A 16,686-nucleotide genomic window follows, 5' to 3' on the forward strand; every position below is an offset into this window, starting at 1 on the left:
CTCATAGTCTGCAACACACTCGATACCAGAGTGAGGCTAAGTGGGCCGTTTGCCTTTTTTCTTTTGACTGCGCGCGGGCTTTCTCTAGTTGCAGCGAGCGGGGGCTACTCTTCGCTGCGGTGCGCGGGCTTCTCATTGCGGCAGCTTCTCTTGCTGCGGGGCACGGGCCCTAGGCGCGTGGGCTCAGTAGTTGTAGTTCGTGGGCTCTACAGCGCAGGCTCAGTAGTTGTGGCGCACGGGCTCAGTTGCTCCACAGCATGTGGGATCTTCCAGGACCAGGGCTCGATCCTGTGTCCCCTGCATTGGCAGGTGGATTCTTAACCACTGTGCCACCAGGGAAGTCCCCCCCACCCAGGGTCATTTGTCTTTGACCAAGTGCTCTGGGTACGGAGACCTCCTTTCCAACCATGATCCCCAGGCCCTCGTGGGGTGCAGCCCTGTTCAACTCCGCGGCGCCTGCAGTGGGGCCTGAGTGGTCCCCTGGGTCTGGCAGGGTGTGGGTCATGCCCGCATGGCGCTGTCCCCTCTCATGTGTGTGACCCACCGGGCCTACGGGACACCTTCCCTGGGGCCCAACCACGGGGTTCTCCTCTGTGCCTACCAGCATTATTACACCGGTCCCACCAGCGTGTCGTGGCACTGGTGTCCCAGAGTAAGAGGGAGGCAGGGAGGAGAGGAAGGGCAGCAAGCCTGGAGGGAAGGCAGCGATCCACAGGGTCCGGTGCCCAGAGCTGCCCGCAGAGAAACAGCCCGAGGGCTCCGTGTTTCTGTCTCCGCCAGGCCCTGTGCCGGCTGCCCCTCCTCCCACCAGCGAGGGGACTTGACCGAGGCCCTGACTCCTGGACCCCCGCCAGTGCCCTTGCCCTGAGCCTGCCCAGCTCAGCAGAGATTGCCGGGCCGTGGAACACACGGCCCAGAATAGTGCTGTGATGCCAACGGGTGACATTCTATTGCTGGGCCACCACACTGAGTGGTGCCTCCCATCCCCAAAAGGAGAAATCTGGGGACGCCGGGTGCCCCAGGGCCGGGCCAGGCGGAAGGGTTCTGTGCACGGAGCCAGCACGCGGTGCCTCTGGGCTCCTTCTCTCCTGGGCTGGCACTCCTGGCGGCCCCGCCTGCTCTATTTTCGTTGGTGGCCCACGGCTGCTCAGGGAAGCCCTGGATCCCATCACCTGGGGCAGAGGCCCCTTGTGTACGACGAGGGAAGAGCAGCCAGGTCATAGCCTGTCTCCTGCTTAGCCCGCTGGGCTTGCCATCCAAGGGGCATTTCTTGGGGGACTGTTCCCCCCCCCCACTCCCTTTCCGGGGCAGACCTATGTCCCCAGGCTTCACGGGCTGTGCCCTGGATCCTCTCTTGGGAACCGGCACCCACACGCTGCGAACTGCGCACAGGGTGACCTACTGGGTGGTCGCTGCGCTGGGAGCCCAGGCCAAGCCAGTACAGGAGTGCGCCCCCTGGTGCTGACACAGGTGTGGCACACAGCTCTGACCACAGCCGAAATCCGGTATTGTGCTGAGCCCCCAAACCCCATTGAGGCGGGCAGGGGCCCCTAGGGTTTCCCGGCTCCCGCTCGGTTGGGGGGAGTTTCTGGCCTGGTGCCCTTCAGCCAGCGGCTGCTTGGCAGACACTCCACTCTGGGAGGGCAGATGCCACCTCAGCCGGCCCTGCTGCAGGAGCCCAGTCTGAGGATAGCCGGGGCAACAGAAGTGACTAGAAGGGACGGGAAGGGGGCAGCCTGGGGCCTTCTGGTCCAGCCCTGAGCCTGGGGGTGCTCCCCACTGAAGTCAGGGAAAGCAGCGAACAGGCAGCTCAGGGCTCCGATGGGGCACGGAGAGGCGGAACCTGGGCGCCAGCCACAGCGGACCCTCGTGGCTCCCGTTTCCTTTGGGTCCCCAGTCCACCCCGAGAGGCTGCACACGCAGCCGTGTTGCACAGTGTTTCTTTAATTGAAAGACAACAACCGACCTCAGAAGCAGCCCCTCCTTACTACCCCAGGGGCTGGAAGGCCACGGGAGGGGAGACCTAGCCGTCGTGGGGGAAAGGGGGGCAGTGAGGAGCGTGCTGGGGACTCTGCGGGGTGCTGGGCCCCTCCCAGGGGACAGACTCTCAGGGCCTGGCTGAGTCCAATGCTCCCCCTGGGAGCACGTGGCCTGTGGAGCACGTGGTTGCCGGATCATCCAGGCTTGGGGGCGAGGCCTGGGTGGGGTGGGGGGCAGCTGTCCCCCACCGCAGCCCACCTGGGTAGGGGCTGGGCAGAAGCCCAGCGAGACAGAGACCAGACCCAGCCCAAGGATGTGAGAGAGGAGAGGGAAGACGAGGGAGGGACAGACGGAGAGACAGAGAGAGATGGAGAGGACTGATCCAGGGGCCGGTAGAGCAAACAGGCTGGGATGGATGGCCGTGAACTCACAGAAGGATGCCAGCGGGCATGGGAGGAGAAGGGTAGCAGGCCAGGCCGAGGAGGGATGTGTGCCCGGCAGGTAGGGTGGGCTCAGCGGGGTCCGCTGTCTCCATCCCTGGCCCCCCAGACCCAGGGACCATTTTCCTTGGACTGGAGCCTCAGACAATTTGGTTTTGGGGTGAATGGGAAGAAAGCTTCGTGGGGGCACCTCTGCGTGGTCATGATGGGGGAGCAGGGGCAGCTCTGAAGCTAAGGGGCGTGTGATGGGGGCCAGGCCTCACGCCTCACCTGCACACTTGGGAGCCAGGGCAAGGATGTCGGGTGGTGACGAGGGGGTTGGGGATCAAGGGCGGGGCTGGGTCGGGTGCAGCTGAGCACTGGCTTCGCTCCCTTGCTTTGCTTCCCCCCTCAGGACATCCGCTGTGCTCCCCAGAGGCCCCGCCCAGGCCACCTTGGCGGCTGCCGCCACCTCTACTTTTTGTAGTTGCCAAACTGGATGGCCAGGCGGTCAGTGACGCAGCGGAAGGTGGCCGGCTGCACCTCCCAGTAGGGCACAGGGTTGCTGAAGAGGCTAATGCCGTTGTAGTAGGCTCGCTTGACCCCGAAGCCCACGGGGCAGAAGTCATTGACGCCCACCTTGGTGATGTTGTTGGCGTGCAGATAGACCACCTGGGGGCAGAGGGGTGTGGCTCAGGGCGGTGGCCCAGTCGCCCCAACCCCCCTGCCTGCGTCTGCCCTGCCTGGGTAGGCCGAGCGGAGGGCAGAACCCCGAGGGCTGGTGCCCTCCCTCCCGGCTGAGTCCCGCCCCGCCGCCTCATGGGCCACGTTTCATTGTTTTGCATCCACACGGCCCTTTGAGGGCGTGGAGGTGATCCTCCCATGGTCTGGAGGAGCAAACTGAGGCTTCGGTATGGTTGTTGGGCGGGTGCTGGCCCGCCTTAAGGCACTGGTGTGTGACTGGGTGCTGGGATGGGGAGCTTGGGGGGTGTGGGTGTGAGGTGAGGGGTACGTGGGGCACGAGTGGTGGGGTGGGACTGTCGATGCGGGAAGGATGGCACGTTGGGCTCACATAAAGTCCCTGGCCCTCCCTCTGGGTTCCCTGGGCTGTGGGTCTGCCCCCAGGGAAGCAGCCTCCCAGTCCAGAGCCCCAGGGGCGTGAGAGGAGAAAGAGCCTCCTCCTCCCCCGCTCCCCCAGCTCCCTGAAGCCACATGCTGTGGGACAGGAGGGTCAGGGAGGGAGGACCCAATGACGGCAGGGAGGCGCTCAGACTGCAGCGGCGCCCTCTAGAGGCGGCAAGGACACGGCCGCTAGAGGGCGCTCTCGGCTTGGCCAGGGGGGCGCTGCCGCTGCAGGTGGGCGGTCCCCACGCAGGGCTCAGGCGGGCTCCGGTGTACTCGGCTCTGACTGGCCAGCCCGCGAGAATGGCGGGTCTCCTGGCACGTGTGAATGGGTTGGAAGCAGCGACTGAGGTCCAGAGCAGGGCCGAGTACGGCCAAGTTCATCCATGTGGCTGACAGCCAAACTGGGGGTAGGGCCCCTGAGAGAGCCCCAGGCCAGGCCTTGTATCCCTCATCAGCCCACTTTGTGCCCTGGGCTGTCCCTGTCTTGCCACAGATCTGTGCACCCCGTGCCCAGACTGTTCCCTCACCTCGTGGGCCCGGCCGCACCTTGCAGGTGTTGCACCCACCTGAGAAACCTGCTCTTCCCTCACGACCTCGCTGCCCTGGGCCCGCCCTCCCTGCTGTCCACAGCGGCATCCCCACCTGCCCCTCTCCTCCCTCAGTGCAGGTGATTGGCGCTGAAGGAGGGATCCCTGAGCCTGCTCCTTTGCAGCGAGGTCCCATTCCGCTCTGTACCCAGACCCCACACGTGCTGGGCCTGAGCAAGGAGGGCCATGGGCTGAGGGGCTGCCCACTCCCTGGCTCTCACCTGGAGGAGCTTGAGGTCCGGAAGGCCAGCAGGCACCCTGGACAGCTTGTTATTGTCCAAGTGCAGCTCCCGCAGGGTGGGCAGAAAACTCAGGCTCCCATTCTCAATCATGCGGATCTGGTTGTGGCCCAGGCCCAGCCTGCGAAGGGGCGGATGAGAAAAAGATGGTGTGGTGGGGCCCGCAGGCCGCACGGCACTGTGAGGACTCAGGCCCCCAGCCCCCCCAGTCGCCCCAGCGCCCCCAGACCCCCAGACCCCCAGCCCACCTGTACAGCTTTGAGTAGCGGAGCAGGTCCTCTAGCTCGATTGCCTGGATTTTGTTGTGGTCCAGATGGAGTTCATTCAGGGTCTCGGGGAGGTCTGCCAGGAAAAGAGGATGCTCTGGGCTGAATGCAGGAGGGGAGGCCACGTGTGTGGGCTGATGCTGTGTGTGTGTGTGTGTGTGTGTGTGTGTGTGTGTGTGCGCACGGTCCCACGCTTGGTGGAGCAGAGACCCTAGCTCTGCCCCAGGTGGGGAGAGGGGCAGCCAAAGCCCTCCCTGAGTTGACTGGGTGCCTCCAGATGGCTCCAGGCCCCCCACCTGTATCCATGTGTGCTCCGAAGGCCAGGTAGTGTGGGAAGCAAGGGCTGACCTCCTACCTTTGGGGACGCCGGTGAGCTTAGCCTCAGAGATGCGCAGGTAGTTGAGCTTCAGGCCATCGAAAGCTCCAGGTTCAAAGCCACTGTTCTCCAGGGGGTTCCCACCCATCTCTAGGAGAGAGGCCCCCTCAGCCCTGGAGCCAGGGCTGGGCATCTGCCCGCACGCCCCCAGAGCCTGTCGGCTGCCTGGCTTGGGCTGGCCTAGTGGGCCCTGCTGATTACCCGCTCCCCCATCTCTCCCTGAAAGCAGTGCCGCTAAGTTACTAACGCTAATGGACTGAATGCAAACTCCTCGCTGTTCAAGGCCACTAACTCCCAAGGGCACTGGGCCTGGCATCAGCCTTAGGGGGCAGAGGGAGCACGGAGAAAGGGAGGGGAGACAGGAATCAAGGCCGGGCTCCCCCGCCCGCCCAGCCCCTGGCTGGCTGGCTGGCTGGCTGGCTGCACTGGCCCTTTCCCTTCCCTTTCCCTATGGGCCCTGAGTTTCTCTTCACCTTCCCTTGGCAGCTCTGGGGTGTGCTCCTAGACAAGCTTCCAGAAAGTACCGTGAGGCCCAGCCGGCTGGTCCATGGCTGTCCTGGACAGCCCAGCACCCAGCTGCCCTGGCTGGCAGAGCCCCCCCTTTGACCCTCCTCCCCCATCCACTGCCACCGCCGGGGACGGGTGACGACGCCACTGGTGGGATCTCGCTCACCGATGCAGTTCATGTTGCGCAGCCCACTGAACACGCCCTTGGGCACCTTGCGGATGCGGTTGTCGTGGATGCGGAGCTCCACCAGGGAGCTGGGCAGGTTGGGAGGGATCTCCACCAGGTGGTTCTTGGAGATGTAGAGCTTCTGCAGCTTCCGCAGGGGGCTGAAGGCCTTCTCGTGGATCTTGGAGATCTTGTTGTTCACCAGGACCAGGGCCTGAGGCAGCACGCGTGCTGAGGTGAAGGCCCCGGCCCCCTACCTGCCCGCCTTCTCCTCTCCCCCATCCCTGCCACCTGAGCTAGCGATTCGCGATTAGCAGTTGTCAGGACTTTACAGATGTTTGAGCCCCAGCTCAGCCTCCAGGAGATCCGTCTGTGCTCCTGGGCAGAGTGCAGATCGGGGAGCTGGCGCTCAGGCCCAGCAATACCACTGCTGCTTAGCGCAGCCTGCCGCTCCTCTGTGTCCCAGTTTCCCCACTTGCACCCTGGCTACAATGAAATCTTTTCTCACTGTGTTGCTGGGAGGAGTCAATAAGATGAGAAGTTTTCAGTCAAGAAGGGAATTGGGCTGAGTGATCCTGTCCTGCACTTACGGCTGCTGACACCTGCACATGTGCCCTGTGACCCTGGGCACTCCCACCACAGCCGCCTCCAGACTGCTCTCAGGACTCCCCAGGTCTCCGGTCCCCTCTCGCACTCCACAAGTATGTGCCCACACCCATCTGGACCCAACCCCCCATGCTGCGGGCCTGCCACCTCCTTGCAGCCCCTTGGAAGGGCCAGGGTGGGCTTACATAGAGATGCTGGAGGCCTTTGAAGTCATCCTTCCGGATCTCGGAGATGTCGTTGTTCTGCAGGTCCAGCAGAGTGGTGTCGGGCGAGATCTCTTTGGGCACAGCCTTCAGACCTGGGGGCCGGCACCACCGTCACCAGTGTGAGCCATGGCCATGACCCCAGCGTGGCGCGGAGCTCAGGGACTCGCGTGCACGCAGGGACTCCGCCGCCAGTGGGCCAGCGCCAGAGTCGGCAGACGGAGGGGCTTCTCGCTCCCCGCCTGCTTGCAAGCAGACCAGTGGACACCCTCCCACACTGAAACCAGGATTCCCGAGCTGGCTTGGGGTCACCCCCTCCCCACCCTCACGCTTCCACGTCCACCCCACTGGACTGACCCAGGTCGGAGCACTGAACGACCCGCAGGTGGCAGTGGCAGCCGAAAGGGCACATGGCGCTGTAGGTGGGAGGGAGGGAGTCCAGGTCTGGGATGCCCGAGGTCGTGTCGGCGCCTGAAGCCTCCTCGTCGTTCAACATGGGCAGCCCGTCGTCCAGGGTGAAGTCCCAGAAGCCTTTTTGCTCAAAGGGCAGAGCCTGGCTCAGGGCCAGCAGGGCCGCAAGAGGCCACAGGGGCCACATGGTGGGTGTGCCTGCGAGACTGGGGTGAGGAGAGGCCATCAGGAGTGCCCAGCTGGCGCCCACGCCCATCTTCTGGGCCCTTGCCTGGCTACCGTCCCGAGCCCGGGAGGCTGGGGTTCTGCACGTGTTGGCCTCGTGTCCCTCGCCCCTCACCCCTCACGGGTGCAGCCAGGCCCTGGGCTGTAGGGGCCGGGAGGGAGGTGTGGGTGGGCAGGAGACTCCGGGCAGGACTTGGCCTCAGTGGGCAGCACTGTGTCTTCCCAGTTGGTGAGTCTGTACCCCTCCAACACGCTCACGCGAGTGCACACACACACTCACGTAAGCACACACACACACTCACGCAAGCGCACACACACGCAAACACACGCAAGCACACGCAAGCACACACGCAAGCGCACACACACTCACGCAAGCACACACTCACGCAAGCACACACACACTCACGCACCAGCCACTGAGTCAGCTGCAGCCTGCCTGGGGGGTCACTGAGGCTAGTGGAGGAGGCGGAGAGGGAAACCCAGCCATTTGCCGCCCACAGGCTTTGAGGAATTCAGATTTAAAGAAACCACTGTGGCCCAGCCACTCCCACATGCTCAGGGCAGTGTGAGCGCGCTCAGGGCTGACTCAGGTGACCACAAGTCGCTTCCTTTCCTGCCTGAGCCCCCCTTGCAGCACACCCACATTTCTCTAAGAGTCAAGAGGCCAAGGCACCAGGCTGGGCACGTTGGGTAGAAGGCTGGGCCAGCCCTGGAGGGAAGGTGAGGAGAGGGGCATTCTCCCAGGCCATGCGTGGAATCCTGGACATGGAAGGGGCGTCCCTTGCCCCCCCCACCCCGCCTCTGCTCCCCTGGGCTGTGGCTTCCTCCCCTGGCCCACGAGCCTTCCCCTGGCTCGTGAGCCGTCCCCTGGCTCAGCCCGCAGAGCCCCAGGGCTCCCGCCTCTGCTCCCACCCTTCCTTCTGCCCACGGCCCCGGGCCCCTGGAGAGGCCACCAGAGGGGAGCAGGCTGCTGCCAGGGTGGCGGGCAGGTTCAGGCTTGTCCAGAGGCTCCTCTGCTGAAAGACAGTGCCCAGGAGGAGGCTGGAGTCCCTGCCTCTCCTACCACCCCCAGCTACCTGCTTTCCTGGGAAAGCCCCAGCCTCATTTTCCCATGTTATAGAGGAATAAGTGCACCTGCCCTGCTTGTCTCCCAGGCGTGGGGTGTCTGCGGTGCCCCGGGTGCAGACGTGAAGCAGCCCCACCCCAGGGAGGCCCTCACTCGGGGCCCATCTTGGCCAGGGGAAAGGCTGTTCGGGGCTTCAGTGGGGCTGGGTGAGCCCCCCGAGCCTGATAGCCAGCTGCAAAGGGGGAAGGAGGCCCCCGACAGGCCCGGTTGACCTGGGGCTGGACTGGCCGCCCGGGGAGGGTGGGCACTGCTGCCCCAGAGTCCTCCCACCAGCAGGCGGGGGTTGGGAGCTGCGGCCACCTCCAGACGTGGGCGCAGCAGCTCTGCACCTCGGGTTCCCATTGATCCCCATCTTGCCGCCCCTCTCGCACTCCTCAGGCCCCCCACTGAGCTGGGCACGTGGCCTGTCCTGGCTCCCACCATCCTGAGGACAGAGCTGCAGCTGCCAGCGAGAGGGGCCGGAGCAGCCTTTCTGGCAGCTGGGGCCGCAGTCTGCTTGGCAGGCAGCGGCCGGGGGCCCAGGGTGCTGTTCATCAGACGCAGCTGCGGAGCCAGCCGCAGAAAAGCTGCCTGCCTGCCGCAGTCACACAACAAAGTGAGGGTCCCTCATGCTGGGGGAGCGCCCAGCCTCCCTGGCTCCTGCAAGCCTTGAGAGCTCATGATGACACTCCAGGTCCTGCCAGCCCCAGGCTGGCCCAGTGGGACCTGGGGAGCCCCTAGAGGGCCTTGGTGAAGAGTTGGGAGAAGGCCCTGGGCTGGCCTCCTGGACCATGAGTCCCTCCTTCTTCCCACGAGTTCGCAAACCCCAGGGCAAAGCAGGGTGGGCCTAGGCCTCCCAGGCTTGCCGCTGCGGCGCAGGGCCCCTGCCCAGGGGCTGCTGGACACCCAGGGCTGCGCGGAGGAAGAGCAGCGGAGAGGACAGGAAGGCGAGGATGACGGGACGAGAAGGAGGGGACTGCCCCCCGGCCTGGCACTCCTGCCAAAGCCACTGCCTCATGGCGGGGTGGGGGGCGGGGGTGAGTCAGGGCTGGAACGCCCAGCAGGATCCTTGGGAGGCTCTGGGATCCACCGTCCACCTGGACAAGGGGGGCAGGGGGCTGGTCTGGCCAGGCCGGGGGGAGGCTTCGGGGGGCGGTGGGCGCAGACAGGGCTCTTCCAGCCTGGTGGGACCGGGAAGGTCTGGGGGCCTCCACGGGGCGCCTCCACCCGCATCTGGCCCCTCCACCACGGGGGAGGATGGACAGGCGCTGGGAAGGCCAGCCAGGGCAGGACTAGCCACTGGGGCCCCAAGTGGGCTCACGGGACCCTCCGTGGGGGACAGAGGCTCTGGAGGAGGTGAGCCGCTCCGGGCCGCCGTGCCTGATATTCTGATGTCGCTGCGTCTGGGGCCCCACAGAGTGGCTGAGAGAGGGGAAGGGCTGGCTCTAGTGCAGGCTCACTCTGGGGGGAGGGAGGCTGAGGACTTGGAGGCCCCACCCCAGGGCCCCGTGACAGCACAGGACAAGGTCTGGCTGGTTTCACCCGGCTCCTGGCTGGGCCCAGGCAGTGGGCAGGCTGGCGCACTTTCCGGCACAGCCCTGCTTTCCCCACGGAGAGCTGGCAGGAGACTCAGCGGCCAGAACTGTGCAGAGTGGAGGGGGCCGACTGGACACCGAGCCCCCGGGGGCCGCAACAGACCCAGAAGGAGCCGGGGGTGATGGAGTTCTCTGGCCCGCCGGCTGAGTGTGGGCAGGGCACAGAGGCTGGGGGAGGAAGCGGAGCTGCAGGGCTGCCTCCCCCCACCTCACACCGGGTCCCTCCCACCGCACACACGTGCAGGAGGGGGGTGGGCCCTCAGCCCCGGAAGCGGGAGCCCCCACGGACAGGTACTGTGAGACCCACGGCAAGTCCCGCCAGCCCCACCTCCCACACTACCCAGGCCTCTGGGCCTCCTGGGCGTGTCCCCAAGGACTTCAGGCAGCCTCGAGCCCCATCAAAGTGTTCTCTGAGCTGGATGGGTCCCTCCTCCTCAGAGCGAAGGAAAGAAGCGGTGATGGCGGTGAGGCCTCGCGCCGCGCCCACAGGTTGGAGTGAGGGCCGCCCACCCAATAGGGCTCTCCTTGTCTGGCCCTCTGAAAGCCAGCACAGTCCTCCAACTGGGACTGCTCCAGGTCACAGCCAAACAAGACACACTGGCAGCCCCTGAGAACACGGAGGGGCCGTGCCAGGCATTCAGGCCAGGCCAAGGGCGGCGGGAGCGGGCCTGAGGTCTGGCAGGCCCTGGGAGCTCGCCTGCAGATGTGCGGCCCGCGGCTGCCAAGTCGCAGATGCCGGACGCCTGACGCTGTTCCGCAGCCTCGGCCCGGGTGTCTGGCCCCTCTGAGCAGCCCGACCTGAACCCGGACGCGCGGGCCCGTGGTCCCTGGGACTGCGGGTCACGCTTCCCCCCTCCCCTCTGTCCGCCAAAGCCTTTGAGGCCCAGCTTCTACTAGCAGGCCAGAGGCAGGGGCGCTGCCCAGAGCTCTGCTCTGCGAGCTGACGCCCGGCTGCTCGCCGCCTCCCTCCCGGGCCCTGAGAGAGGAGACGTGCACCATCCGTGGGTCTCCTGAGGCTTACGCGCGTTGGGGTCGTGGCTGCAGGGGTTGGGGTGGGCCCTGAGCCCCGCGCCATCGGTGTCTGCTCGCCAGCCACCCCGAGCCCACCGCCACGGCCTCGGCACGCCTTCCAGCTACGAGGGGAGCAGACATCCAGGCGTGGCTGGCCAGGGCGCTCCTCCCTGCTGGGGTCTTGGCGCTGCTGAGGTGACCGGACAGAGCTGGGTCCTGTGCCCCTGCAGCCTTCAGGGACAGACTTGACTTGGACGTGGGTGTCGGAGGCCAACAGGGAGCCAGCCCGTCTGCTGCAGAGCGCTGGCACCGGGGAAGTGGCTAGGCGGCCGGTACTGACCAGGCCGGACGTCTCTCCCCACAGCCTTGAGGACAGCCATCACCTCCACCCCCAGCCTTCTGGGAAACCTCTGGAAGGCCGGCGGTTCCAGTGCCGGCCTTCTGCCATGCCTGAGTCAGGCGGCGGATGAGCCAGGTCAGCTGCGGGTCCTGGGCTGCTGGGTGCCCTGCCCCCCCCGCACCCCCGAAGGCTCGCTGCAGAAACCCTGAGGGCGGGGGAAGGTGTTCTATCCCTTCCCAGGGTGGGACAGGGCACTCAAGGGATTTCTCAGCACAGCCCTCCTGAGGACCAGCAGGAAACTCCTGCCCAAGGCCACACTGTGAGGAAATGGGAGAGGGGGCACACGTGCCCTGCCCCACCCTCTGCCCCCACAGACTTTGCTGCAGAGCCCAAAGTCACAGAATCCCGAACTCCCTGGGTTGCACAGGGGGCCGAACCAGCCCCCGGTCCCTGCAGAAGACTCCTTGCATCTCCCCCACTCTGGCTGGGAGGTGACACTGACGGAAAGCAGGGCCCTGCCCTGTGGGTCCTGCACCCCCTGGCTTGTATCACGAATCCTCTAGAAACATGGCGTCTCTCTCTGACTGCCACCATCCATAGCCCTCCTCAGCCCGCGGGGCCAGATGCCCCTCCTCAGCCCCAGCGCACCCATCAGGCCAGCCCCAGCCCCTCTGCCTCCGCCTCCAGCTGCACAGAAGTGGCCTGGAAAAGCCATCATCCCAGCCTGGCCCGGGAGGTTCCCCCAAGCATTTTAGGTCCCAGCAGGTGCCAGACCCCACAGGGAGATGCTCTCAGCCTGGTTCCCAGAGCCTGAGGTCCTGTCTGCCCTCTGCCCCTCTCCTTCAGGTCCTAGTTTTGTTCCCCAAATCCCCGATCCCATGGCCACTCGGGCCTCTGACTGCTGTGTCCCTCTTGGCCATCTGAGCCACCCAGAGGCAGCTGGTGGGGGAGAAGCAGGGGCCGCTTGAGTCGCATGGAACCTGGGACCACCCCCAGCCCGCTGCCCCTTGTCCTGCAGCTCTGCTCCAGGCTGGGGTTTCTGCCGAGTTTGGCCTTCAGACGCCGTGGATCACGAGAGCTGGCTGTGAGGAGGCCGGGTAGAGCCCCAGTCCCCTAAACCTGAACGATGTGTCACCATGGGGAGGGGCAGGCATGAGTCGTCTGAGTCCCTGGCACCTCCACTGGGCTTGGGAACGTCAGCGATACCAGCCTGCCAATGAGCGTGAGCTGGGCTGCTCTGCGGACTGCTATGGGGGCCGAGCAGCCTCTGGAGGAGCTGAGGCTGGTGGCGTGTGGGCAAGTGGGCAGCTCCCATAGGCACCCAGGAGCTGCCCCACCCCAGAGTAGAGAGGGTGGGGGACAAGCCAAACAGAGTCCCAGAGGGCGCGAAGGAAGTCCTGGGGGACCCTGGGGCTGGGGACTCCAGGTGAGGGGAGGGCTTTCACCCCAGAACCTTCCATCTGGAAGGTGGGGAGATGAACCACAGCCCCAGGGAGCACTGGGAAACTGGTTTTGGAAGCCTGGAGAAGGGCCTGGCTCTAGGGCTACCAGTTAGCCTCTGGCCTGGGGCAGGACTAAGCAGACTCCGTCTCCGTCCTCCCAGCGCAGGCACCTCTGCCTCTCCCCGCACTGGCTTCCTTGAAGATAGGATTCACAGAAAAGGTTTCGTGGGTGATCAGGTGTGGGCCCCAGTATGTGAGCAGAGGGGACAGAGGGGTGGGAGGAGAACTGAGTGCCCCGGGCACCAGCTGACAGGACAAGAGGGGGCAGAGCTGGCAGGGCCCGGGGGTGCCTGCCTCCAGAGGGGGCCCATGTTCACCCCCACCCTATGCTCACAGCAGGGCGCCCCAGGACAGTCCCCATCACCCTCTAGCCCCAGGATTTGAGCTAAGCCCTTGGGCTGGTGTGTCCCCTCCCACCAGCAGGGCCGACAGGCACAGGGAGGGGTGGGCAGCTCAGGGCAGGGACCAAGCTCTCCAACCCTGGGGAAGAACTTTCTAACAATCCAGGGTGTTGGCAGGGAAGGAGAGGGGCTCCAGACATGCCATTGAAAGGGCAAACAGCCCAGTGGCCCAGCAGGTGGGGCTCTGGAGGCCCCGAGCTGGGACTGGGGCCCTGCCCGGAGGTGAGCCAGACAGCGCCGGCCCTACTGGGAGTCTGGGAGCTGGGCTGCCGCCCCGCAGCTCACGTGCTCCAAGGCTGGCCCTGGGGCCGGCCACGGCCTCAGGCTGCATCCCCAGGAGGCCAAGGACAAGTGATGGCTGGGACAGGCCTGTCTCCTTGGGGCTTCTCCAGGGAGTGGAGGAGAGCTGGTGGTGGGTGGGCCTGGGAAGGGGCTCATGACAGATCCCTCCTCTGGGACTCGACTCCGGTGCTGGAAGGGATGCTCTGTGGTCCTGAATGACTAAGGAATGTTGCTAAAGAAAGGAACTGCTTTCTTGTCTTAGGAACACACCCTCTCTTCCGGTCCTTCCCCATTCACGCTCCTCTGATGGGCCAGGGCCACTGATGGGATTGGGGAGAAATTGGGGCCAATGCTTGCATGTCACCCTGCATGACAGTCAGAGGGCCAGCACCCCAGATTTCTGGGCCCCTAAAATGAGCTGGTACAGAACTGCCACCAGACCCATTGGTGAAGGGGCTGGGCCGCGGACTCCCCATCGACATAGTGGGGTCCCTGGTCCCTGCTCCAGGGCAGGGCATAAAAGCGGTCGGACGGTTAATGCCCTCTGTGAGCCGGGCCCTGGGACGTGAAGGTGGGCCGGTCGCTGCCTCGCCGTGGGGGCCCTCCCTGCTCCCAGCCTTCTTCCCACCACCCGGTCTTGGCGGCTCGGAGACAGTGCCATGGCTTCCTTTCGATGCACGCACAGAGAACTGCCCTGAGAGGTTCACCCACGCTGGCCCACGGCAGCCGGACACCGGAAGTTGCACAGAAAGGCGCCTCTGCCGAACCGCCAGCCTTCCCAGGGTGTGGGTGGCACCGAGGGGGGCCTGAGCATCTCCAGCTGGTCTCAATCTCAGTCAGTCCCTACCTCGTGGAGAGCTGGCCGGCCAGGGAGGGGTGAGCTCACAGAAGCAGGAGCCCCCAGAGGGCAGGACTGGCCACCGAATCGGCAACCTGAGTGGCCCTTACGAAGACTTCAGCTGCGTGAGAACGATCTCCCTGGCCTGGGCGAGGTCTGCCCCGCCCGCCCCACCCAGCACCCTGCCCTGGAGGACCCCGGGCCTTCTGCTGCACTCAGCGGAGCAACGCGCGGGAAGCTCTCACCACCGGGTGCCCAGGCCCCAGCCCCGCCCCGCCCGTGGAGCAGCGAGGTGCTGTTCCCATCCCCCAGCCTTCCAGGATGCTCAGTGGCACACCCAGACAGAGGGCTCCGTTCTCCCTTGTTCCTCTCCTGGGTCCCTCGGCACTTCCCTCAGCATGCCAGCCATCTTGAGAGCTTGCGGGACGGGGCCAGTGGGCCTGCCCCCTCTCACTCCAGTCTCCACGCACTGCACTTGACCATAAGCTATCATCGTCAACATGCAAGTGACTTTGCGGGCTCCCTGGATGCTACGGGGTCAATAGCCTGGATTTGTCAGTCAGGAGCTCTGAGTCCTGGCCCCAGTTCTGCCCCTGACTGGCTGTGCCACTGTGGGCAGGTTCCTGCCCCTCTCTGGGCCTCAGTTGCCCCCTCTGTACAATGGATGGGGTGGGAGTGGGACCAGCAGGGGCCACGGCTCCCCTCCCAAACGGCTCTGGAGGGCAACCTTGTCGCTACACTTTGTTTCAGAACTGGAGTTCTCTCTCCATTCCTGAGATGCCCCCAGGCACCAGTGGGGGGCGGCCTTTGGGGGACAGAGCATCTAGCCTGGGAGCTCTTGAACCTCACCCCTTCCTAAAGGTGCCCATCCTGGGCTGATGGTGTCCTCGCATCTACCCGTGGTCCCCAGAAGCCCTCCGGGGCCACAGGCCAAGCTTTGGAACCTCAGTCCAAGGGGGCTCTGGGGCAGAGCGGACTGAGCTGTCCAGGCAGCCCCGCCCGGGGACCCCCCAGCCAGGACTCTGTGGACCCACACCTCGCCCGGGAGGAGGTAGAGGCACGGCACTGGCCTGTGGGTAAGCATGGAATATCTGGGCAGGGAGCCTGGGGTGTGCCTGGGAAACCGAGTCTCTGAGCCCACGCCGTGGACTAGCCCCAGGCCGTGGGGACCGCTCCCCAGTGACGAGCTTGGGTGGCCGCCCAGAGGTCCTCCTAACCAGGGCCGAGTGCAAAGTGCACCCGGGACTTGCAGTGAACTAAGGGGGCCATCGGCAGAGTGAGGGTGCCAGCCGCCCAGCCATGCCTGGATGACGCTCTGGGGTAGCGGCCGAGGGGAAGAACCCCGAGGCGGGAGGAGAGAGGGCAGATGTGGAGCAGAGCCGAGCAAGGTCAGAGCGGTGAACGAAGGGGATGTAGAAGGTGCCTGGAGGACAGCGGGGAGAAGACGCAGAAATGGGACAAGGACCCAGGGGGCCGCAGGGTGGCGACGAAGGGGCGCGGACCAGGAGCCTGCAGCCGTGCAGTGGGAATCCACAAGCAGCCTAGGGGCGGGAGAGGGCGGTGAGGGGGCAGCGGACCCAGGGGTTAGGCAGTGAGAGCAGCTCAGGGCCAGCGTAGGAACAGCGGGGACACTACGGGGCTTGTGGAGGGGGGGACCCTACCTGAGGAGGGGAAGCGGCGGGCACAGGCTGGCTGGTTGGCGGTCTTGAGGGTCGGGCAGTCCGTGCGTCTGTCGGTCCGTCGGGTCGTCGGAGAGCAGCTGCTCACTCCTGGGCAGTTCGTGGAGAGAGGGAGACAGAGGCGGTGGCAGCGGCGGGAGGGAGGCTAAAGGCTGGGCGGGCGGGCCGACGACGGGAGGGGACGGCGGGGAGGGGGCGGGGAGGGAGGAAAGGAGGGAGGGGGCTGGTGGCGTGGAGAGGGAGGGAGAGAGGGAGGGAGGGAGGGAGGGAGGGGGCAGGCTTCCCGGCCCCCCTGGCAGCTTCAGAGGGAGTAATTTTCTTGTAGACGGCTGGACTAGCTGCACCCCTCCCCCTTGCGCCCCCCAGGACTCCCCCCACTCTGCCTGCCCCCCCTCTACACCCTGGGGCACACAGTGAAGGGACACACAGTCTAACTCACACAAGGACCCTTGGCGGCTCTGGGCAGGCGCAGCCTCAGAGATTCAAACTTTCCACTATCCGGATGGGGCCACTGAGGCCCAGAGAGGGGCGGGAGCTGGCTTGCGGGTGTTAGGGCGGGTGGAAGAGAGGGAGAGGGCAGAAGTGGAGGGGAGACCAGGGGCAGGTGGCCTCTGATTGCTAGTCCAGGGACAGGGGCCCCGGAATTTGGTCCTGAGCCTTCCTCAGCCTGGAAAGGGATCAGGGTGGCAGCTGTTGTGGATTTCTGGAAGGGCTTGATCTAGGCTCCCGGGCACTCCGGGTGCCCCACCTCCCAGCCCACTGCAGCCTCTTTTCCCTAAAAAAGAGGAAGCGTTCCTGTCTGTGTGATCTCAGGCTGGGACTC

The 16,686-nt window shown here is 65.5% G+C and overlaps 3 protein-coding genes across 3 annotated transcripts in view; 1 reads left to right on the plus strand and 2 right to left on the minus strand.

Annotated features, from left to right (window-relative positions):
- The window catches only part of LOC132418601 (paraneoplastic antigen Ma6E-like), a 302,944-nt gene that overhangs the window by 80,773 nt on the left and 205,485 nt on the right, over positions 1-16,686 (minus strand). The gene's annotated exons all lie outside the window — the stretch shown is intronic.
- BGN (biglycan) lies at positions 1,927-15,979 on the minus strand. Its single transcript, XM_060002580.1, has 8 exons — positions 15,846-15,979; positions 6,832-7,091; positions 6,457-6,569; positions 5,666-5,879; positions 4,972-5,082; positions 4,599-4,692; positions 4,333-4,471; positions 1,927-3,071 (listed from the first exon to the last, which is right to left on the minus strand). Exons 2-8 carry the CDS (start codon positions 7,070-7,072, stop codon positions 2,874-2,876), a joined length of 1,110 nt encoding a protein of 369 aa, XP_059858563.1. The 5' UTR covers positions 7,073-7,091; positions 15,846-15,979; the 3' UTR covers positions 1,927-2,873.
- HAUS7 (HAUS augmin like complex subunit 7) overlaps positions 15,241-16,686 on the plus strand; it is a 42,554-nt gene continuing 41,108 nt past the window's right edge. The window contains exon 1 of the mRNA XM_060002586.1: positions 15,241-15,260. The gene's annotated coding sequence lies outside the window, so the exon portion shown is untranslated. The remainder of the gene's footprint in view (positions 15,261-16,686) is intronic.

Source organism: Delphinus delphis, chromosome X (assembly GCF_949987515.2).
Source record: "Delphinus delphis chromosome X, mDelDel1.2, whole genome shotgun sequence".
NCBI lineage: Eukaryota > Metazoa > Chordata > Mammalia > Artiodactyla > Delphinidae > Delphinus > Delphinus delphis.

Coding starts and splice junctions, on each gene's coding strand:
- BGN (XM_060002580.1), bottom strand. CDS start 7,072: ATGTGGCCCCTGTGGCCTCTTGCGGCCCTGCTGGCCCTGAGCCAGGCT. Junction 5,083..5,665: donor GCGCAACATGAACTGCATCG/GTGAGCGAGATC, acceptor CCTCTCTCCTAG/AGATGGGTGGGAACCCCCTG. Junction 4,472..4,598: donor CGCTACTCAAAGCTGTACAG/GTGGGCTGGGGG, acceptor GCCCCTTCGCAG/GCTGGGCCTGGGCCACAACC.